This window comes from Bos taurus, chromosome 3, assembly GCF_002263795.3.
Source record: "Bos taurus isolate L1 Dominette 01449 registration number 42190680 breed Hereford chromosome 3, ARS-UCD2.0, whole genome shotgun sequence".
NCBI classification, from domain to species: Eukaryota; Metazoa; Chordata; class Mammalia; order Artiodactyla; family Bovidae; genus Bos; species Bos taurus.
The window spans coordinates 658,747-683,402 of NC_037330.1; the positions used below are offsets into that span (position 1 = coordinate 658,747).

The 24,656-nt window shown below is 35.0% G+C and overlaps 1 protein-coding gene across 9 annotated transcripts in view; it reads right to left on the minus strand.

Moving 5' to 3' along the window:
• Nucleotides 1–24,656, minus strand: part of DCAF6 (DDB1 and CUL4 associated factor 6) — a 181,645-nt gene that overhangs the window by 88,091 nt on the left and 68,898 nt on the right. For all 9 annotated transcript variants that reach the window (XM_059884583.1, XM_059884582.1, NM_001191229.1 and 6 more), the window contains 4 exons: nt 12,086–12,199; nt 9,492–9,627; nt 7,229–7,443; nt 204–297 (listed from right to left, as the gene is read on the minus strand). In XM_059884583.1, coding sequence (XP_059740566.1) covers nt 204–297; nt 7,229–7,443; nt 9,492–9,627; nt 12,086–12,199 — 559 coding nt within the window. The remainder of the gene's footprint in view (nt 1–203; nt 298–7,228; nt 7,444–9,491; nt 9,628–12,085; nt 12,200–24,656) is intronic.

The following is a 24,656-nucleotide window of genomic DNA, read 5'->3' on the forward strand; positions in this document are numbered from 1 at the left end:
ATTTGATAACTATCAATATTAAAATCCACTTATCCAGTGACCCACACATTCCACTTTTAGGATTTCATCCTAAGACACACTTGCACAAGTTCATGTACAAAGATATATGTACAAAGATGTTTGTTACAATATCACTTATAAAGTGAAAAAATGCAAACAAGCTAAAATATTAATTTTTAAAAAGCTGACCAAAGTATAGTTACCATCTCGTTCTCGTTCACTCTCAGGCCTTGCTCGGGGTCCAGTATCTGACCAATCACCACGAAGTCTCAAACGTTTAACTGGAGGCTGTCGTAACTAAAAGATGAGAAGAAAACTCGTTTGCTGAATTCTTAAAGCACGCTGTAAGTCTAATAGATTCTTCCCATTTTTTTTTTTTTTACTTTATTTATTGAGATGCTAAATCAAAATACGGGGCTTCCCTGGTGGCTCGGTGGTAAATAATCCACCTGCCAACGCATGAGACATGGTTCAATCCCTGGATTGAGAAGATCCTATGGAGAAGGAAATGGCAACCCACTTCAGTATTTTTGCCTCAGAAATCCCATGGACAGAGGAGCCTGGCAGGGTATAGTCCAAGGGGTTAAAATAGAATTGGACATGACTTAGTGACTAAACAACAACAAAAAATCAAAGTATGAAAGACAGCCATAAATATCCATTGATGTTGACAGCCTATACTTAGTATCTTCAACCTAAAGACTGAATGTAACTTTAAAATCGTGTAAATGTGATATCAAATCCCATCATCTTTCAACTGACAAGGGAAAAGTTATCTAACTGCATTAAGCCTAAGTTTTCTATTATGATGATAAATATAGTGTAGGTAAAATAGCTACACACCTAATTGGCAATAGGAGTAACCATTATTTTATTATTATTACTGACAATACGCTCTCTGGTTCTCCCCCCAGCATCTATTCCAACCTCCATTACTCACCTCAGTGTCTTTACTCTACCTTGTTGTTCTCATTCTCAGCTACTAACTTTTCCTACTACTTCAGAAAAAAACAAAGTCAGTTCTATAGAAATGATATCAATTTCCTCAATTTCATTCCATAAACTTATCTATATCTACTTTTTAATTTCTTCCAATCTTTCTCAGGAGATGGATCATTTGTTTTAAGCCTTATCTCTATTTGTGCTTTTTATTTCATTCCTTGAATAATTATTCTATTTCTATACCTACATTCCTCTCTTCTTTCTTGATTCTTCCTCACAATGTACTAAAGGTTCCTATCATTTCTAATAGGTAAAACACTGCCATTCCCTATTTCTATTCAGCATTTATTCTTTTCTCATGCTTTCTGAAGCTTTACTGTCAAGCTTCTTTTAAAAAGTCTGTATTCATTCTATTTTTATCTACCACTCTTCACTCAATTCACTGAAGTCAACTCATTTTTCCACTGAATTCTCACCCATATCACCAGTGAATGATCAATTGCTAAGTTCCATGATCAATGATAAAATGATCAAAAATCAATTTCCAATTTGAATGGCACCTTTTAGAGATTCTATTTGATGTTGATGGTATCTGACACTCTTAATCACTCCCTTTAACTTTCACATTTTTAACATCTTTTTATTGATGTATAATTTACATACCATAATATTTACCCTTTTTAAAATATTTATCCTTTTAAAGCAGACAAATCAGTAGTATATATTCACAAAACCTATGCAGATACTTGTATCTCACTAATCCAGATCATTTTCATCACTCCCCACTTGCCCCTCAACTCACCTCCTGACAATCACTCATCTACTCTGTCTCTATGGATATGCTTATTCTGGACACATCATGGAAGTGTAATAATATAATATGTGGTCATCGTGTATTACTTTTTTCACTTAGCACAGTATTTTTCAAGGTGCATCCACACTGCAGCATGTATCAGTATTTCATCGCTACTTTTATGGCTCAATAATATTCTACTTTTTAAATATACCACATTTTGTTTATTCATTCATCAGCTGATACAAACTGAGCTCTTTCCACTTTTTGGCTATTGTAACTAATGCTGCTATGAACATACACGCAAGTTTTTATGGGGACATGTTTTCGATTTTCTTGGGTATATAATCTAGCATGGAATTGCCAAATCATATGATAGCTTCCATGTTTAAATTTTGAGGAACTGCCAAGCTGTTTTCCAAGGCACCTGTGCTATTTCATATTCCTACCAGTAATGTATGAGGGCTCTGATTTCTCCACATTTTCATGAACACTTACACTTGTCACTGGCTTTTTTAGTCAATCTAGTAAGTATGAAGTGGTACCCCACTGTGGCTTTGATCAGTGATGTTAAACATCTCCATATGTGCTTAATGGCCATTTGTATATCTTTTTTGGAGAAACGTCTATTCAAATTCTTTATCAATTTTTAATTAAGATATTTATCTTTTTATTGTTGAGTAACAAGTGTTCTTTATATAACATATTCTGGATACTAGATTCTAAATCATAAACTAGATGTATGATTTGTAAATATTTTCTCCAGTGTTGTGGGTCACTCCCTTATATTTTAACATAACATTCACTTTTTCCTCCGCACAATTTAGCAAGTTTTGATAGAAATTTAGTGATAGCTTAGTGGTAAATTTTCTACTTTCTCCTGGAAATGATACTGAGCAACAAGGAGAACGGGAGTGGGGTGGGGTAGTGGGGAAATGGGGGACTTTCCATTCTCAGCAAAGGAAACAGAAACCCCTCTAAAATATTCCATATTATATATAAGTATGGTTAAAAGCAACTGAGAATAACAAAACCTGCAGAGGAAGTCACAAGTGTGAAAAGGAAAAATTAGAAGATGCCTAGTGTGGTAGTTGTTTAAATGTCAGACAAATAATCATTTCCAGAGAGAGCCTCACCCTGTATAAAAACTGTACTTAGAATAATAAACTAGAGCTCTGTTCCATGGTTACAAGAGAGAAATTTCTATTATACAGGCAAAGAACTGATGCTATAGTCTCAGCAAGTATATCTGGAACAAGATCTTCAAGTTAAAAACAGTCTCAAGTTTGATTTTTTGAGATATGCGAAATAATCTACAGTCCTGAAAATGGTACAGTCAGTCATTCCATAAAAAACTCTGAAAATGATATTCAGTCAGTAATTCCATAAAAAATTTTTCAGCACCTTTTATGTGTCAGCCACTACACTTCGTATCAGGGCAAGATCAACAGACAAAACATAGAAAAATTCTCAATGTAACAGAGTTTACAAAATACATGAAATTAAACAAGTAAAATATACAGAGAAAGTCGTGTTATACAATAAAATTAGGTAGAAAAGGGAGATAGGTAGTACCAGAGAATTAAGGGATACAATTCTAAATAATGTGGTATGCTAGGGTCTAATGGAGGAAAAAAACAAGCGCAAAGCACTGTAAGAGGTAAAGGAAGAAGAAATCCAGATAATCTGGAGGAGGTCATTTCAGGCAAAGTAAATGCAAAAACTGTAAGGCAGAAGCACACTTAGCCTGCCTGAGTAAATAAGTAACTGGATGTGGCTAGAGCGGAGCAAACAAAGCAGAGAGCTGTAGAAGTGACAAGAACCAGGTAACACGAGATCTTGAAGCCACTGTACAGACCTCAATTTTGAGTGAGGTGGTGAGCCATTGTGGAGTGTGAATCAGAACAGTGGCATCATTTGACCTATGTCTTAAAAGATTACTTTGGCTACTGTGTAGCTAAAGGATTGGAGAGGGTGGTATGAAAGCAGGGACCTAGTAAGAAAGCTATCATAATAATCCAGGAGAGGTGCTGATGCCTTGGATCAGTGTTAGTGGTAGAATGGGAAGTAATACTAACACATTTTAGTTACAGGTTCCCCCTGCTATCTGAAAGCAGAATGCTCCTATGAAACCCTTCATAAGTCAAAGTGGAGTAACACAAAGAAGCAATTACGTTCAGACACATCTTGCTAACTGATGCACAAAATAAATCAAGATAAGGCACAGATGTTTACAGACACAACTCAATACTCAGAGCTTAATGCTGAGATATAAACACAATTCAAAGCCAGGGCAGCTTGACACTGAAATGCCAAGTGTAGCTCCTGGGAAGGAGTGTGGTGGCACCAAGCGCCACTCAGGGTGCACACTGCAACAATCAATAGGCGCTGTTTCCACTTTTCACCTTTCTTTTCTGTAAAAGTGAAAATCCTCTTTGGATGTTTTAGTCAGTGAAATCAAGTACTGATGCAGGTCTTCAGTAAAAGCAAAGCGATATAGAAGCAAACTTTCAAAAAGCTGGGGACACCTGTAAAACTTTTAGGAATAAATCATGAGGACCAGGAGAAAATGAGAGATGGGATTCAACAAAGCAGTCCAATAATGTGCTAAGTAGGTGGGGAAAAAAATGTCAAAAAGATATGAGAGAAAAAAAGAAAAGACAATAGAAAGAAAAAAAGGAATACCAAAATAAAAGAAAATGAGAAGTGGAAAAAAATCTGAATAAGACAAAAGAATATGGTAAATAAAGAAGGGGAACATGAACCCCCTGGTGGTCCAGTGCCTTGGATGCCACGCTTTCACTGTGAGAGCCAGGATTCAGTCCCTGGTGGGGAACTGAGACCCCACATGCTGTGCAACATGGCCAAAAAAAAGGGAGCAGGAGCAAAAGGGAAATTATTAGAGGAAATAGGAAATAATCCTGGAGAAGGAAAAGGCTACCCACTATAGTATTCTGGCCTGGAGAATTCCATGGACTGTATTCCACGCGATTACAAAGAGTTGGACACAACATGACTGAGCAACTTTCATTCACTCAAAGGAAATAATATAGAAAAGAGACCCCTACGAATTACATAAAAATATGAAAACACAAGAAAAAATCATATATTAAACTTGTATTCATACTTTAAAAACCTGCTCAACACTTTTCTTATTCTCCCAATTAAAAACAATTATTTTCTTTGGTCTACTTATATGGAACAATTCTTATATATAATTATGTTATTTAACTTTCACACATTTATTTATAAATCTTACTCTTTTATCTATTTATTTGCAAACTCATGAATGACAGGTCATATCTTTGTCACAGTCAGCCTTGATTTTCTCAAGTTTAGTAGATAGTACTACTGCTGCTGCTGCTAAGTCACTTCAATCGTGTCCAACTCTGTGCGACCCCAGAGATGGCAGCCCACCAGGCTCTGCCGTCCCTGGGATTCTCCAGGCAAGAACACTGGAGTGGGTTGCCATTTCCTTCTCCAGTAGATAGTACAGTAGATACCAAATAACTATTTGGTGAGCTGAGAAGAGCTTGTCTGAACATTACTACAAAGAATTTAACATAAAACACTGAAAGAAAAGATAGTTATATTAAGAGGAAGACAGTTTATTAATTTCTTTTCCTAGACAGACCTGTAAATTGTTTCATTACAATAAGCATAATTTTTATACCTTTAATCCATTTTCAGAATTATTTTTCTTAATTCAGTTAATTCAACAAAGAACACTGAGAAAAACATGTTAAAAAAAACAACTGCTCATGACTCAGCCTCATTCACTCTGATTATATAAACATCCTTTGGCTAAGTTTTCTATGGCATAAAAGCTAGTTGGCTTGCTTAAAATGTTTCTGCATTTCCCACTCTTTCATTATGTAACAATGTTCACAAAGTTTGACTGTAACATTACTAAAGCTCATTCTTTCAAGAGGAAATTACATAGTAACAACAGACTTTACGTTTTCAATCAGACCTCTAATCTCAAAACTAGCTTTCATTAGCAACATACTCTCTTCACAAATTTCTTAATTCAGTTAAATATAGTGCCACATGTAATCTTGATTTTTTTTTTTATTTTATAACCCTATCAACCTGCAAATATAAGAACTGGATTTAATTTTGCATCTCATAGGAATTACAAAATCATTGTTGTTCTTTAGTACCTTTAAAATGTATTTATTAGTTAGAGGTGAACCAATACTTAACAGTCACTGATAATTAATAAAAAGCAACGGTTTACTTCGAAAGACGTTAACAATCCAAAGAATAGAATGGTTAAACACAGGACATGTTAAAAAAAAAAAAAAAAAAAAAACCCAAAGTGAAAAACACAAGGCGAAAGAAGCTTAAGAGGCAAACGTTATTCTACTGCTGTGTACTGTCAATGACATATTATTTCTGGTTTCTGCTTTTCCCTGGGTTCGATCCCTGGGTTGGGAAGATCCCCTGGAGAAGGAAATGGCAACCCACTCCAGTACTCTTGCCTGGAAAATTCCATGGACTGAGGAGCCTGGTCGACTACAGTCCATGGGGACACAAAGAGTCTGACGCAACTGAGCAACTTCACTTTCACTTTTCTGCTTTTCCTAAGAAAATGACTGATAATTTTAAAGTCATTTTAGGAACAATAATTCTTTCACCTATCTTTCAAAACATAATATATATGTATCTAGAAATTGATGAAGAAAAGGGTATCTATAGATACCAGTTCAGTTCAGTTCAGTCACTCAGTTGTGTCCAACTCTCTGCAACCCCATGGACTGCAGCATGCCAGGCTTCCCTGTCCATGACCAAATCTCAGAGCATGCTAGATATAGGTATGTATATAGATACATACATATACATATACATATACATATATATATATATATATATATAAAATGTACTGTATCAACTTCCAAGGCACTAAATGTTTACATACACCTACCAATAGGAGTTTCACCTATTACTATTTACTATTCATATATAGACAGCAAGCTCCTCCTCTACTGATTCTGTATATGTGTTGTGCTGTGTGCAAATGTCACTAGCTCATAACTGTGACCAAGGCAGAATCAGAAGAGAGGAAGGACCACTATCCACCTGTGAACAGTAAATATTTTTGCATGAAATAAACAGTAAGTCTCTTGGAAGCTTATACATCACATTTTTTTTTTAATTTTAATTACCTTTTCTGCAACTGTCAGAACTGGTACTATTTCTTGGTGCTGCTATACATCCATAAACTTGGAGAAACATTTTGCTATTAGACATTTACTCTTTTAAAATATTATATAATACTTTCATCGGGTACCTTTTCCTTATTTATTACTCCCATTCTTTCATGCATGTTTCACGTCTTTGCTCCACAGACTGTAAATGCCGTGAAAACTCACTCTATTTTTTGAAGCCCTTAAGGCTTCAAATTTAGGAGTTACTGAATTAATGCCCCAAGAGTTAGTGAATTAATGTTTTCTGAATCAAATAAAAGAACATAGCTCTGAGTAAATTTACCTCTTCTCTTCTCTCTTCTGCAGAAGGAGTTTTAAGTTCTCGTGCTGTGTCATCTTTTGGGTCAAAAAGATATATATAATCTGAAGAGTAACTAACAAGAATCTCTTGACCATCTTCACTGTAACACAGAGATGTCACCCTGCATGACTTATTATTAAGATGGGAAGGGATAAAACGAGCAACCATTCCAGTAGTTCCTCGGCCTGCGTAATTCCCTAATAAGAAAAAAGAAATTGTTTAAAATTCATAATGTTTTTCAAGAAAAACACTTTAAAAACTCATCTGAATTATAAGATATGTATTTAATGTAGCAAAGTAAATCCAAGCTATCATATTCTATTTCTGGAAAATACTCTGTAATCAATAGTCAGATTTTGTAACAAAATGAAAAAGAATACAGCATAAAGGTTATATTATCTTCCAAAAAGAATTCATGATTTTCTAGAATTCCAGATTAAGTCAATGTGGTTTTTTTCCCCAAAATATTAGCTATTTAATCATTTAAAATGATCTATAATTAGAGTCATACTAAATCATCTCTTAAAATTCTCCAAATTAAGATAATTTTCATAAGGTAAATCAGAAAGTTGACATTTACTAATATACTAGATAAAACAGTATAGTATCTGTTTAATAAGACTTATCTTTTACTTTATATCACTAAAAGATTTTTTATTGGTGTGAAATTCTCCTCATAAAATAACAGAGTGGGAACATTACTTTAATTTTAATTAATTTTGACAGTCATCAATATAATGCAATATGACAGGGAGAGTTACAATTGGCACTTGGTGCTTTCCAGGCCCAAACATGCTAAATTTCCACAAAGCTGCATTATCTTGCACTCTGAGGTTTTGCCTTGCCCAAAACAGCAATCACGTCTCATCCACTGAGATATGATAGTTGGGCCTATAGTTTCATATTATATTACTACCGTTCCCATTAAATATGCATATTCAAATAGATAAGACTTCTCAATCACAGTGCAAAAAATGAAAAAAGATCCCATCGGGTTTTCCCATTTCAATAGTGTATGTCCATTTTCACTGGACATAAACTAACATTGAGATAAACACTGTTAATTTATGATCAAGTCCACTTTTATTTTTATTTATAAATCTTTATATATACATGGGGTGTGTATGTGTGTGTGAGAGAGAGAGGAAATCTTGACATTCCTAACAGATGTTGGCTCTGAAGTGAATATTTGATAAGTGGTTTGATCTCAAAGCAAATAAGGAACAAATAAGAGTTTAAGGCAAATTCAAATTCAGTACTGCAGCACCATTTACAGTACTTTAAATAGGCTACATGAGATGATTAGATAGCATTACCGACTCAATGGACATGAGTTTGTGCAAATGCCAGGAGATGGTGGAGGGCAGAGAAGCCTGCTGTGCTGCAGTCCCTGGGGTCACAAAGAGTTGGACAGGACTTAGCAACTGAACAGTAAGAAGGTAGGCCACGAAGTAGGCATGAACATATGATATACATTAATACACACACAAGTCACTGTTCTTTCCTAAACTTTTCTCCCCACCACACTTACTATTGAAAAGATGGCAAGGAGAAATCAGGAGAGCTAAATGTTGTGGGCTGAAGTGTGTCCCCTGAAAATTTCATGTATACCAAGAACCACAGAATGTGATCTTATTTAGAAATAAGGTCTTTGTAGATGTAATAATTATCAAGATGAGGTCACAGTGGATTACAATGGACCTTAAATACAACTTAACTAGTGTCCTTATGAGGGGGAAATGTAGACAGACATACACACAGGAGAGAATGGCATGTCAAGACGGAAGCAGAAATTCGACTGATACATTTAAAAGCCAAGGGATGCTAAAGATTGTCAGCAACCTCCAGAACATAAGAAAAAAACAGGCAAAACATTCTTCCAGACAGCCTCCAACAGAAAACCACCCTGCAACACCTTGATTTCAGACCTTAAGCCTCCAAATATGTGAGAGAATAAATTTATTTTAAGTCACCCAATTTATAATAATTTGTTACAACAGCTCCAGGAAACTAATACATGTAGTGCTACAACATTCTAAAGTGATAAACTGCAAAAGTATCACCTTGATGGGGTCATAAAAACTTGATGAAATGCTATTTTTTATAATAATCCATAGTATTTAAATAAATTCTATATACTGAATTTTATGTCAAACTAAAGAAATTTTAAAATCATAACGGGTCAAAAAGATTTATCCCTTGAACTGATACAGTCTCATATTTTCTCTAATATATGTTCTTTTACCTGTAGCTCTTGTGCCCAGCATTCGCCGATCATATATACGTACTGAGCTATCAGAACAACCAACAGCAAGATAATATGGTATTGGTGGACAAATAGCTACTGATGTGGCAGCACGTCGGCAGTTAATTAAAATATCCTACAAAAGATAAAAGAACATCAGTTACACAAGTTGTACAACAGATAATAATCTACTTAAAACATTTTCCCTTCAATTAGAAGAAAATCTTTCTCAGAAATCCTAATTCAGCTGGTATGACAATGAAGCAGAAAAAACAACATGCTTCCTAAATATTCCCATACTTAAGAATAAAATGAACATTATCTTTAAAAATACTAAAAAATGCAAATATTTCCTATGCAATATGTCATTACATTAATATCATTAAAAATGCCTGCTATTATTGGTCCACTGGACAGTAAAGATGGAGGTATAATCCACCTTTGTCTATGATAAGTATATTGATTATATTATATGGTACTCATGATATCTTAATTTTAATTAGTTATTAAAATATAATAAAAGAATCATGACCTGATTTTTAAAAACCAGGACCTTATAAAACCATCCTCCTCCTTACCAGTTCAAAATCAAAGTACGTACACACATATATACAAACTATGTCTGAGACAGGCTTTATGATAATGTCACTACTTCTCTCTACACAAGCATTAGAAAATGTAAGGGCTATCATCCCCAAAATATAGTCTTAAGATATTCTGTTAATATACTCTTTTGTCTATAAGCTAATCCCTCACTCCTCTCAGAAAAGCCAAGTGTTTTAGTTACATTTATGCTGTTTTACACATTTAATTATTGACCTCAGAACTTTATTCCTATCACAAAGAACTTGTTCATCAAATTCCATTCATCATTCTAAATTTTTAGTACTTAAGAATTACCCTACTTACCTGCTTTCTTTATACTCTATCTGTTCACTTTACATATAAAGACTTCAGAAGTATTACTGAGGAAAAATACAACAGTATCTTACTGTTGCTGTTTTAGTCACTAAGTAGTATCTGACTCTTTTGCGATCCCATGGACTGTAGCCCACCAAGCTCCTCTGTCCATGAGATTTCCCAGGCAAGAATACGGGAATGAGTTACCATTTCCTTCTCCAGGGGATCTTCCTGACCCAGGGATCGAACTCACATTTCCACCTATTGTCAGGTGGATTCTTTACCACTGAGCCACCAGGGAAGCCCTTATTAGTTTTATTTATTCTTTCATTTTACAACAAAGTTTCTGATTATAAAAGCAAAATTAAATCCAACTACACTGTACAATACTACTTAAAAGAATCTGACTTAACAAATTTTAGGACTTATTATTTAACAAAAAACAGGCATACCAAATGCCCCTCATAAACAACCGGCTATTTCAAACTTATTTCAGCCTTCAGTTCAACACTCCTAGTTGTGTATGTGTACACATATACAACACAAAAACTAACAAAAATTTTTTATTTCTATTTTTTTCTTTTTCTTCTCTGTTTTGAAGTATAAAATAATCTCTTCTCCTAAGGCATGTTAACAACAACAACTAGTTTCATTAGCGAACACTCAACCTGATTATGCAACCCACTCCAGGATTCTTGCCTGGAAAATCCCATGGACAGAGGATCCTGGAGGGAGGGCTACAGTCCACAGGGTCACAAAGAGTCAGACACGACTGAGTGACTAACACTAACAACCTGGTTACTAGCCATCTTTTTTCTTTTTGGTAACTGTCAAGAAAAATGTATTTAGAGTACTTTAAAAAATTTTTTTAATTGGAAGATAACTGTTTTACAATATTGTATTGGTTTCTGCCATACATCTTAGCCATAGGCTGGCAGTATTTTCTTATTTCATTTACAACTCCAAAAAGATCTGAGACAAAAGCTACTGTCTCTGAGTAATGTTTAGGGTTAGTAGTCTGGGGCCTTAGACTGACTGATTTCACAAATGTTTTTCAAGTTTAAAATACCATTTTAAAAAATACAAAACTAAGGCCACTCTCAACTTCTGACACGGCCCACACTCTAAATAAATCCACTTCTTATTCAACTACTCCACAAAATACAAAATTGACAGTGAAGCTCTATGTTTAGAGAAATGAGCTAAATCAGCAATGAACATGTTGATAAAATGGTACCTAATTGTCTAAAACAAAAGATATATTAATAAATCTTGGATTACAGGACAGGGTGAAAATAAAGAGAAGACATCAAACTACTACATGCTTTTATCACTGCTACTGGTAAAGCCAAAGCTGCCTCCATACATAAATGAAATTCTTCAAGTTTTTACAGTGCCATGGTATATACTGAACAATTATATAAATCTTCATAAATGTATCTGAATTCCCCAGTTTAATATACATTCCTTAACTTTGCTACTAACACTTTAATTATGAAAATTTTAATACAAAATTAAAATTTATAAAATAATTTTAATAATTTTAATTATTTTATAATTAAAATACATATTTATTAAATATTTTAAAAATAAAAAATTTTACCGATAAGCTCATAACCCAGAGATAACTTACTGTCCAACTTTAACTTTAATCTTAATTTTTTTCATTATTTATATAAAAACTTGATTCTTACATCTTTGCAATCTTCTTTTGTACAGCTAGTTTTGATGCGTGTATCAAACCACCTAACAGTTCCATCTTCACCACAAGACAGAAAGGTATACGGGTCATTAGGTACAGTCATAATCTGAAGATGGAAAGGTAATTGTACAGGTAATGTTAGTGAACATTTAAACAGATGGCTTTGAAAAATATTACTGCTATATCACAAAATGATTAAGGCAAAAGCAACTAAGAACAATTTATTGGAATTATTTATGACTTACCCATACCATAATGCAAAACAGTGCTATACATACAGATATATGCAAAATGTAACTGCTGAATTAATGTGATTCATTTACTTTCATTTGAAATTAATGTACCTCCAGACTCAAAATTCTTTAAAATTACAAATGCCTTACAACATGACAAGAAAAATCCTGCCCCTGAATAGTCAAATTTTTATGTTTTCTGGATATGAATTTACACGTGCTTTAGAAACAAAGTAAAAAATTTTCTTCTCTGACAATCATTATAAAACCCTGTAGTGCCAAATCAAGCATTCAAATTGACCTCTCAAAAAAATTTTGAGTGATGGTAATGGTTCTATAACCACACAAAAGTACTAAATTGTCATGAAGTGTATAGTTAAAAATGGTAGGAATGGCAAATGTCACATTATGCATATTTTATAAAAAATTAAAATTTTTTAAAGAAATGAAACATTTTAGATATTCCTATATCTATTTCTGGTTTAGCAATAAGGCTGTAAATTGAGGCTCTGTGTACCCTCCTATCCAACATATTCCCCCCACCCTTCTCTGTCCCAAGAAATAGAAACTACCAAAATTGGGTGTTTAGCAGTTCCACAGAGACTTTTATGCACCCATAAACAATGGAAAGTAGGTTCCCATGTTTTAAAACTTTGTATACTCAAAAAGGTATTCAGATTAACTAGTCTTCAAGGAAATACAAATTATATTTGTATTCATTAGGTATTTATTAGGATTTGTATATATTAGGATTAAATATAAATTATAATCCTAAGTAAATATCACTAGACATCGCTGGAATGACCAAAGCGAAAGGGATTTGATAATATCAAATGTCACTGAGGATATAGAACAACTAGAGCTCTCAAACATCATTGATGAGACGGTAAAATGGTATCATCACTTTGAAAAACCATGTGTTAGTATCTGCTGAAGTGGTAATATGCTTCTTCTATGGCCCAGCAATTCCACTACAAATAAATGTCATAGTCATCTAAAGATGTGTACTACAATGTTCAAGGCAGCACAATTCATATTAAATATTTGAAAGAACCCAAATAACCAGAAAGACAATAAGAATGGAAATTTTGATTTATTCTTAAAATATTAAAGCAATAACAATAAACAAACACATTATTCTCAAGTTACATAAAACCAGTGACTAAAAGTAAGAAAATTTCTTGCCAGAAACGAGTGGAGAAACATCTTTAAAGCAGCAAAAGAAAAAAACTATCAAACTAGAATTATATATCCACAGATATATCTTTCTAAAACAAAAATAAAAGACTTTTTCAAAAATAAAAATCCTGAAAGACTATTCAATAACACAGAAGTTAGCAAAGTTATCTATCAATCATTATTTTTACAAGAGTTTATATGAAACTCAGCCATATCAAGTCATTTACATATTATCCAAGTCTGTTTTCCTGATACAATACATATTTGAGTAGTTGTGATAGATTATATGGCTCCCAAAGCCTAAAATATATACTATCCTGTTACAGGATAATTTTCTGTAAACCCTTACATTAACAGGCCAGCACAATATAACTGTATTTTTTAAAATTTTTCATGTAAAAAGAAAATAATACCAATAGTAATCTGGATCTATGCAAAGGAATAAAAGATTGGAAATAATAAATATGCCAGTAAATATAACATATTTTTTGTTTTAAAATATTTTTAAACATAATTAACTATTAAAAGAAGAATATTAACAATGTATTAAGGAGTTTATAAAGTATGTAAGAATAAAAGGTTAAAAAAAAAACGAATTTCTAGGAGAGGAAAAATGGGAGCAGAGTGTTGTAAGATTCTTATACCATATTGAAGTGGTACAATATTACTTGATGGTACACTGTGATAAAGTTTATGATATATAATTCCTAAAGCATACACTAAAACAATAACAAAGCGTCACAGCTAATATATCAACAAAGGAGATAAAGTAGAATCACAAAAATACTCAGTTCTTCTAGAAGAAGAGGGGAAAATTGATGGAACAGGAAAAGAGAAAAAACAAAAACCAAGACACAAAATTTAAATTCAGCAACTTCTATACCAATTATATGAACTATAAATGATTAAATACAGCCCAATTAAAAAGCAGACATTGCTAGACTGGATTAAAAAAAACCTATAAATTGATTATAAGAATGAAATATAAAACCACAGATAGGTAGACTAAAAGTAAAAGGATAGAGGAAAGAAATACCACAATAACTATAAAGATGGGAAAGCTAGATCTGCTGCGTGTGTATGTGTGTTTGTTGCTCAGTAGAGTCCGACTCTTTGTGATCCGATGGACTGTAGCCCACCACGCTCCTCTGTCCGTGGAATTCTCCCGGCAAGAAGACTAGAGTGGGTAGCCAATCCCTTCACCAGGGGATCTTCCCAACCCTGGGGTCAAGCCCAAGTCTCCTGCATTACAGGCAGATTCTTTACTAACCGAGCCACCAGGAAGTCCCAGGTTTGCTATATAAACAGCAAATTTCAAAACAAAGAGTATAACGGGAATAAAGAGAGTCATTTTACAATTATAAATGAGTCAATCCATGAACAGAAACATTAAAATCCTGAATGTTTAGGTACTTAAAAACAGATCTTCAAAATATATGAAGCAAAAAGTGAAATCAACAATACGAAAATATTAAGATTTCAACATTAATCTTTCAATAACTGATACAACAAGTGATCAGAAAATCAGTAACTACATAGAAGAACTGAACATGGTTATCAGCCACTTTGACATAATTGATATTTATGGAACATTCCACAAACAAAAAACTAAACATTTTTTAAATGCATAAGATAAATTTACCAACAGACTATATTCTGGGACATAAAACCAGACTGATTAAAATTTAAAAGATTCACATCATACAAAGCACATATTTAACTATAAATTAAAAATTAGAAATCAGTCCATACAAAGACAGTTAAATGATTAAAACACCTTCAACTGCAATAACCCAAAGGGGAAAAATTAATGTTCAAATATTTCCAAGTATTTGGAAACTAAATGACACACTTCTCAATAAACAATGAATCAAGGAAGAAATCACAATGGAAATTAGAAAATACATTTAATACAAGAGAAATGAAAGTTCAGTATATCAAAATTAGGGAAACCTAAGGAAATACTCAGATTTCCCCAGTGGCTCAGCAGTAAAGAAACCGCCTGCAATGCAGGAGACACAGGTTTGATCGATCCCTGGGTGGGGAAGATTCCCTGGAGGAGGGAATGGCAACCCACTGCAGTAACCTTGCCTGGAAAATCCCATGGACAGAGAAGCCTGGTGGGCTACATGTAGTTCATGGGGTCGCGGAAGAGTCAGACACTGCTGAGCAACTAAAAAACAACAAAGAAACTACCCAGCAACTAAAAAACAGCAAAGAAATACTCAGTGGAAATTTTGTTTTACTAATTGCCTCTACTGGAAAGGATAAAGGTCTCAAATCAGTCACTTGAGCCTCTATTTTAAGAAAGTAGAAGAAAGAGAACAATGAAACCCACCACAGTAAACAGAGAAGAAAGGAAAAAGCAGAGATCAAAAACAGAAGAAAAAAAAAAAAAAAGGAAAGTAGAGAAAATCATGGAAACCAAAGTTGGTTCTTAGAGACAATCATTAAAATCAACTGGATCTCTTATCAGGCTGATAAGAAAAATAAAAAGAGGGAATACAAACTATCAATATCAAGAATGTTGGAGGTGGTATCACTATAGATTCTACAGATGTTAAAAGGATATGGGGACTTTTCCTGGTGTCCAATGTCTAACAATCTTTACTCCCAACACAGGGAGCCCAGGTCCAATCCTCAGCAGTGAGCTAGATCCCACGTGCTACAATTAAGACCCAGCACAGACTGGGCTTCCCGGGTAGCTCAGCTGGTAAACAATCTACCTGCAAAGCAGGAGACCTCGGTTTGATCCCTGGGTGGGGAAGACTCCCCTGGAGGAGGACACTCCATATTTTTGCCTGGAGAATCCCTATGGACAGAAGAGCCTGGCAGGCTACAGTCCATGGGGTTGCAAAGAGTCGGACAAGACTGATTGACTAAGCACAGCACAGCAGACAAATAAATAAAAATATTAAAAAAAAAATAGTGAGTATTGTGAACAATACCCACAAATTCAGCAATATAGGTGAAAGACAGGTTCCTTAAAATGGATAAAATATTGAAGCCATTAAAGCGTAAAGATACAGCCTGAATAACCAAATATTCATTTTAAGAACTAAATATGTAGTTATAAACATCCTACAAAGAAAACTCCAGGATCAGATGGCTTTATTGGTAAATGTTCCCAAAGGTATAAAAACAAATACTACCACTTCTATACAAACTCTTTCAGGAAAATGAAAAGGACAAACATTACAAGTTACCCCAAAGGATCAGCATTATGCTGACAACAAAACCATATAGTGCTTAGGAATACATCTGCAAAAAAAAAAAAAAAAAACCCTTAACAAACACAACAACACAGAAAATGGGTAATATATAAAATATGACTCTGTGAGGTTCATCTCTAGAATGCTAAATTGGTATTAAATTTGAAAAATGAATGTAGTTCACTGTGTTAAGAAACTAAAAGAAAAAATATAAAAATTTTTTTCAAATAATGCAGAGAAAAACATTTGACAAAATCCAACATCCATTCCTGGTAAGTTTAATATACAAATAGAAAGGAATTAACTGGATAAAAAAGCATTACTAAAATATACTTGCTGTTATACTTAACAGTGAAACATCAAAGATCAGGAAGAATGTTTAGTCTTACTATTTTTATTTAATATTGAACTGAAAATTCTAGTAAGTATAACAACAACAACAAAAAAGAAGTCCAGATGGGAAAAAAAAGTAAAAGCGTCTCTATATTCACAGATGACACAATCATCTAAGGAGAAAATTTCTATGTGATTTTCCTTCCTAAAAAGTTATTGGAACCAGTAAGTGAATATAGCAAAATGGGGGGAATATAAGATTGAACATGAAAATACTAGCAACAAAAGCATCAGAAATTGAAATTTTTAAAATAGTACCATTTACAATAATATGAAAAATATGAAATATTTAAGAATAAGCCTTAAGACACACAAAATTATAAAACATTGCCAAGTAAACTTAAAGTCCTAAATAAGGGAGATATACTGTAATCACTGTTGTCAATGCTTCTTAAACTGATATATAGATTAAAATAAACCACAGGAAAAATTGTAGTAAAAATTGACAATTTGATTATCAAAGTCATGTGGAAATACAAAAATCTAAAATACCTTAAACAATTTCAAAAAAGAAGAAAGGACTTATACTACCTGGTTTTAAGTTACAGTAATAAAAACGGGGTAGTACAAGCATAGTGATGAATCACTTGACGAGAAAAAGATACTGCCCAGAAAGAGACAAAAATAGATATGGTCAAATGACCTATGATAATGACGCAAAAAAAAGTTCAGAGGCAAGAAACAATGTTGGAAAACTGGATATCCACATGCAAAATAATGAACTTAAAGCAGATCTCAGACTTTACTAAAAAACTAACACAAAATGGATTCATCAATCTAAATGGAAAACATAAAACTATAGAACTTTTAGGAGAAAATTATTGTGACATTTGGTGAAATAAAGATTTTTACTCATGACATTGGTTCCCCCCTCCAAATAATAAACTTGATAAAATGGACTTCTTTAAAATTATAAAATTTTTTTTTAAAAGACAGTGTTAACAAAATGAAAAGACTAGTCACTGACTCTGAGGAAAAAAACTATAATTCATATGCCTGAAAAATATAAAGAACAAACTTTTAAAACCCCTCAAAATTCAATAATAAGAATTAAAACAATGGGCAAGGGGCTTCCCTGATGGTCCGGTATCTAAGACACTGCCCTAATAATACATCGCTGATCAGGGAACTAGATTCTACATGCTACAACTAAGAGGTCACATGCTGCTACAACTCAAAAGATCCTGCATGCCACAACTAACACCCAGAGCAGCCAAATAAAGAAATAAAAATGTTTCTCAAAAACTGGGCAAAAGATCGAACAGACAATTCACCAAAGAAGCACATGAAGAAATGGGAAAACATGACTCAAATGACAGAACAAAGTAAATCTCCAGAAACTGACCCTAACAAAATGGAGATATATGAATTACCTAAAAAAGAACTGAAAGTAATGGTAATAAACAAATTCAGTATGCTATGTGCGTGTGAGTGTGTGCACTAGGTCGCTTCAGGCATTTCTGACTCTGCAATCCCAGGGATTGTAGCCAGCCAGGCTCCTCTGTCTATGGCATTCTCCAGGCAAAAATACTGGAGTGGGTTGCCATGTCCTTCTCCAGGGGATGTTCCTGACCCAGAGATTGAACCCAGGTCTCTTACGTCTCCTGAATTTGCAAGCGGGTTCTTTACTACTAATGCCACATGGGAAGCCCCAATATGCTACAAGGGAATACAAATAGATAACTAAACAAAATCAGGAAAACAATGCATGAACAAAATGACAATCTTACCAGGGAGAAAGAAAATGGAAAAATGAGAGAAACAGAAATGACAGAGTTGAAGAATGTAACTAAATTCACTAAAGGAGGATCAACAACAGGCTCAATCAGGCAGAAGAAAGAAACATCAAATTCAAAAACTTCCATTTGAAATTACCAGGTCAAGAACAAAAGAAGAATGAAGAAAAGTAAAAAGATCTAAGGGAACTTAGAGGATATCACTAAGATGACCAATATGTCCACTATGGGATTTTTCAGAAGGAAAAAGGGGGAGTGGATGGAGAGCTTATCTGAAAAAAAATAATGTCCAAAAACTTCTCAAATCCAAGGAAAAAAAAGAACATCCAGATTCAAGAAACTCAGGAACTTCAACTAGGATGGACCCAGAGAGACCCAAATCAAGACACACTATAAACTACTTGTCAAAAGTGACTTAATCTTGAAAGCTGCAAGAGTAACAAGAACCAATACATATAAAGGAGCTCCCATTAGATCAGTGGATTTCTCAACAGAAATATTACCTGTCAGAAGGGAGTAGGATAATATATTCAAAGTGTTGAAAGAAAAAACCTGCAAACCAAGACTACTATATCCCCCAAAACTGTCCACTACAACTGAAAGGGAAATAAAGACCTTCTCAGATAAAAAGTACAGAAAGTTATCACAAGACCTGTCATACAAGAACTGCTAAACAAAGTCTTTCAAGTTGAAATTAAAGACTTTAGACAGCAACACAAGCATATGATAATACAAAGATGGTCGCAAAAGTAAATATACAGACAAATACAGAAATCTGTAATATTGTTATGATGGTACAAAATCACTTTTGAGTACAGAATTTAAAAAATAGAAGCATTAAAAGTTATTATGCTTTTATGGTGTTTCTGATACTGATAACAAAGTGCAGGAAGGATGTAAAGGAACACGATTTTTGTATGTGATTTAAGTTAAACTATTCTCAGTGCAAGACAGATTTTGTAACTATGTTTCATGTAGTCCTCATAATAAACACAATGAAAAAAATCTATAAAAGATGCCCCCAAAAAGGAGTTAAAGCATGTCACTACAAAAGAAAGAGCAACAACAACAACAACCCACAAGAGAAAGCAGCCAGGACAGAAAAAGAGTGAACAAATATTTGCAGGACATACAGAAAAAAATTTTTAAATGGCAGGAGTCAGTATTTTCCTATAAGTAACTACTTTAAAGGTAAATGTTACAGTACTAAGGGGGAAGTTTATAGTAATAATTATCTACATTAAAAAAGATCTCAAATCAACAACCTAACTTTACACTTCAAAAAACTGAAAAATAACAAATTAAAGCCAAAGTTAATAGAGAAAGGAAATAATAAAGATTAGAGCAGAAATAAACAATACAGAGAACAAAAAAAAAGGTTTTATTAAAGAGCATCAAAATCAACAAACCCTCACTGAGACTAACAAGAAAAAAGTAATATGATTCAACAAAAATTAGAAATAAAAGAGGAGACATTACACTTATACCACAGAAATAAAAAGGATCCTAACAGACTATGAACACCACAAATGGAATGACAGAAGAAATTAATAAATTATTAGAAATATACAGCTCACCAAGATAAAAAAGATAAACATAGGGGCAAACCAAACCAACCAACACTACAGTAAGGAGAATGAATTAGTCACCAAAAACATCTGAGAAAGGAAAGCTCAGACCAGATGGCTTCAAAACATTATGCATATTTAAAAATTTTCCTTCCAAGGAGCAAGAGTCTTTTAATTTCATGGCTGCAGTCATCACCTGCAGTGATTTTGGAGCCCCCAAAAATAAAGTCTCTCACTGTTTCCATTGCCTCCCCGTGCACTGGATGCCATGATCTTAGTTTTCTGAATGATGAAGTTTTAAGCCAGCTTTTTCACTCTCCTCCTTCACTGTCATCAAGAGGCTCTTCAATTCTTCGATTTCTGCCATAAAGGTGGTGTCATCTGTGTATGTGAGGTTATTGATATTTCCCCCAGCAATCTTGATTCCAGCTTGTGCTTCATCCAGCCATGTATGAATTCATTAATCCATGAAATTAAAAGATGCTTGCTCCTTGGGAGAAAAGTTATGATCAACCAAGACACCATATTAAATAGGAGAGACATTACTTTGCCAACAAAGGTCTGTCTAATCAAAGCTATGGTTTTTCCAGTAGTCATGTATGGATATGAGAGTTGGACTATTAAGAAAGCTGAGCACCAAAGAATTCATGCTTTTGAACTGTGGGGTTGGAGAAGACTCTTGAGAGTCCCTTGGACTGCAAGGAGATCCAAGCAGTCCATCCTAAAGGAAATCAGTCTTGAATATTCCTCGGAAGGACTCATGCTGAAGCTGAAACTCCAATACTTTTGCCACCTGATACAAAGAACTGACTCACTGGAAAAGACCCTGATACTGGGAAAGACTGAAGGCGGGAGGAGAAGGGGACAAGAGAGGATGAAATGGTTGGATGGCATCACCGACTCAATGGACATGAGTTTGAGCAAGCTCCAGGAGTTAGTGATGGGCAAGGAAGCCTGTTGTACTGCAGTCCATGGGGACACAAAGAGTGGACATGACTGACTGAACTGAACTGAACTGATATTTAAAAATTTATATCTGTCCTCTCAAACTCTTCCAAAATACTGAAGAGGAGGTAACACTTTCAAACTTATTCTATAAAACAGCTTTACCATGGTACCAAAATTCAGACAACAATACTAACAGAAAGTGAAACTACAGACCTGTATTATGGATGAATACTGATATCAGACCACCTGACCTGCCTCTTAAGAAACCTGTATGCAGGTCAGGAAGCAACAGTTAGAACTGGACAAGGAACAACACACTGGTTCCAAATAGGAAAAGGAGTATGTCAAGGCTGCATATTGTCACCGTGCTTATTTAACTTATATGCAGAGTACATCATGAGAAACGCTGGACTGGAAGAAGCACAAGCTGGCATCAAGACTGCCAGGAGAAGTAACAATAACGTAAGATATGCAGATGACACCACCCTTATGGCAGAAAGTGAAGAAGAACTAAAGAGCCTCTTGAAAGTGAAAGAGGAGAGTGAAAAAGTTGGCTTAAAGCTCAACATTCAGAAAATTAAGATCGTGGCATCTGGTCCCATCACTTCATGGCAAATAGATAGGGAAACAGTGGAAACAGTGGCTGACTTCGTTTTTAGGGGCTCCACAATCACTGCAGATGGTGACTGCAGCCATGAAATTAAAAGACGCTTGCTCCTTAGAAGGAAAGTTATGACCAACCTAGACAGCATATTAAAAAGCAGAGATATTACTTTGTCAAAAAAGGTACACCTAGTGAAGGCTATGGTTTTTCCAGTAGTCATGTATGGATGTGAGTTGGACTATAAAGAAAGCTAAGCACCGAAGAATTGATGCTTTTGAACTGTGGTGTTGGAGAAGACTCCTGAGAGTCCCTTGGACTGCAAGGAGATAAAACCCGTCCATCCTAAAGGAGATCACTCCTGGTGTTCACTGGAAGGACTGATGCTGAAGCTGAAACTCAAATACTTTGGCCACTTGATGCGAAGCACTGACTCACTGGGAAATACCTTGATGCTGGGAAAGATTGGAGGTGGATGAAGAAGGGGACGACAGAGGATGAGATGGTTGGATGGCATCACCAACTCAATGGACATGAGTCTGGATAAACTCCAGGAGTTGGTGATGGACAGGGAGGCCTGGCGTGCTGCGGTTCATGGGGTCATAAAGAGTCAGACACGACTCAGACTAAACTGAACTGAAATAAAAATCCTCAGAAAATGCTAAAAAAAAAAAAAAAAAAAAAACCTCCAAAACAATAACAAACAAACAAGATTATTCATCTTGATCAAGTGGAACTAACTTCTAGAACACAAGGATGGTTCAACATACATGTTATTCAATGCAATTTCATCATAATAACAAAACGAACAAAGCCAGTGGAGGAGATGGAATTCTAGCTGAGCTATTTAAAATCCTAAAAGATGATACTGTTCAAGTGCTGAACTCAATGTCAGCAAATTTGGAAAACTCAGCAGTAGCCAGAGGACTGGAAAAGGCCAATCTTCATTCCAATCCCAAAGAAAGGCAATCTCAAAGAATGTTTAAACTACCATACATTGGCCCTCATTTCACACGCTAGTAAGGTTATGCTCAAGATCCTGCAAGCTAGGCTTCAGCGGTACATGAACCAAGAACTTTCACATGCAAAAGCAGGACTTAGGAAAAGCAGAGGAACCAAAGATCAAACTGCCAACATTCATTGGATCATAGAGAAAGCAGGAAATTCCAGAAAAACATCTATACCTGTTTCAATGACTATGCTAAAGCCTCTGACCGTGTGGATCACAACAAACTTGAAAATCTTAAAATAATGGGAATACCAGACCACTTTACCTATCTCCTGAGAAACGTGTATGTGGTCAAGAAGCAAAAAGTTAGACCCTTACATGAAACAACTGAATGGTTCAAAATTGAGAAAGAAGTATGACAAGGCTGTATACTGTCAACCTACTTATTTAACGCATATAAAGACTTCAGTTCATTTCAGTCGCTCAGTCGTGTCGGACTCTTTGCAACCCCATGAATCGCAGCATGCCAGGCCTCCCTGTCCATCAAAAATTACCGGAGTTCACTGAGACTCACGTCCATCGAGTCGGTGATGCCATACAGCCATCTCATCCTCTGTCGTCCCCTTCTCCTCCTGCCGCCAGTCCCTCCCAGCATCAGGGTCTTTTCCAATGAGTCAACTCTTCGCGTGAGGTGGCTAAAGTATTGGAGTTTGAGCTTTAGCATAAGTCCTTCCAATGAACACCCAGGACTGATCTCCTTTAGGATGGACTGGTTGGATCTGCCTGCAGTCCAAGGGACTCTCAAGAGTCTTCTCCAACACCACAGTTCAAAAGCATCAATTCTTCAGTGCTCAGCTTTCTTCACGGTCCAACTCTCACATCCATCCATACATGACCACTGGAAAAACCAGAGCCTTTACTAGACGGACCTTTGTTGGCAAAGTAATGTCTCTGCTTTTTAATATGCTATCTAGGTTGGTCATAACTTTCCTTCCAAGGAGTAAGTGTCTTTTAATTTCATGGCTGCAGTCACCATCTGCAGTGATTGTGGAGTCCCAAAAGACAAAGTCTGACACTGTTTCCACTGTTTCCCCATCTATTTCCCATGAAGTGATGGGACCAGATGCCATGATCTTCGTTTTCTGAATGTTGAGCTTTAAGCCAACTTTTTCACTCTCCTCTTTCACTTTCATCAAGAGGCTCTTTAGTTCTTCTTCACTTTCTGCCATAAGGGTGGTGTTGTCTGTATATCTGAGGTTATTGATATTTCTCCGGCAATCTTGATTCCAGCTTGTGCTTCTTCCAGTCCAGCGTTTCTCATGATGTACTCTGCACAGAAGTTAAATAAGCAGGGTGACAATATACAGCCTTGACGTACTCCTTTTCCTATTTGAAACCAGTCTGTTGTTCCATGCCCAGTTCTAACTGTTGCTTCCCAACCTGCATATAGGTTTCTCAAGAGGCAGGTCAGGTGATCTGGTATTCCCATCTCTTTCAGAATTTTCCACAGTTTATTGTGATCCACACAGTCAAAGGCTTTGGCATAGTCAATAAAGCAGAAATAGATGTTTATCTGGAACTCCCTTGCTTTTTCAGGATCCAGGGGATGTTGGCAATTTGATCTCTGGTTCCTCTGTCTTTTTTAAAACCAGCTTGAACATCTGGAAGTTCATGGTTCACATATTGCTGAAGCCTGGCTTGAGGAATTTTGAGCATTACTTTACTAGCGTATGAGATGAGTGCA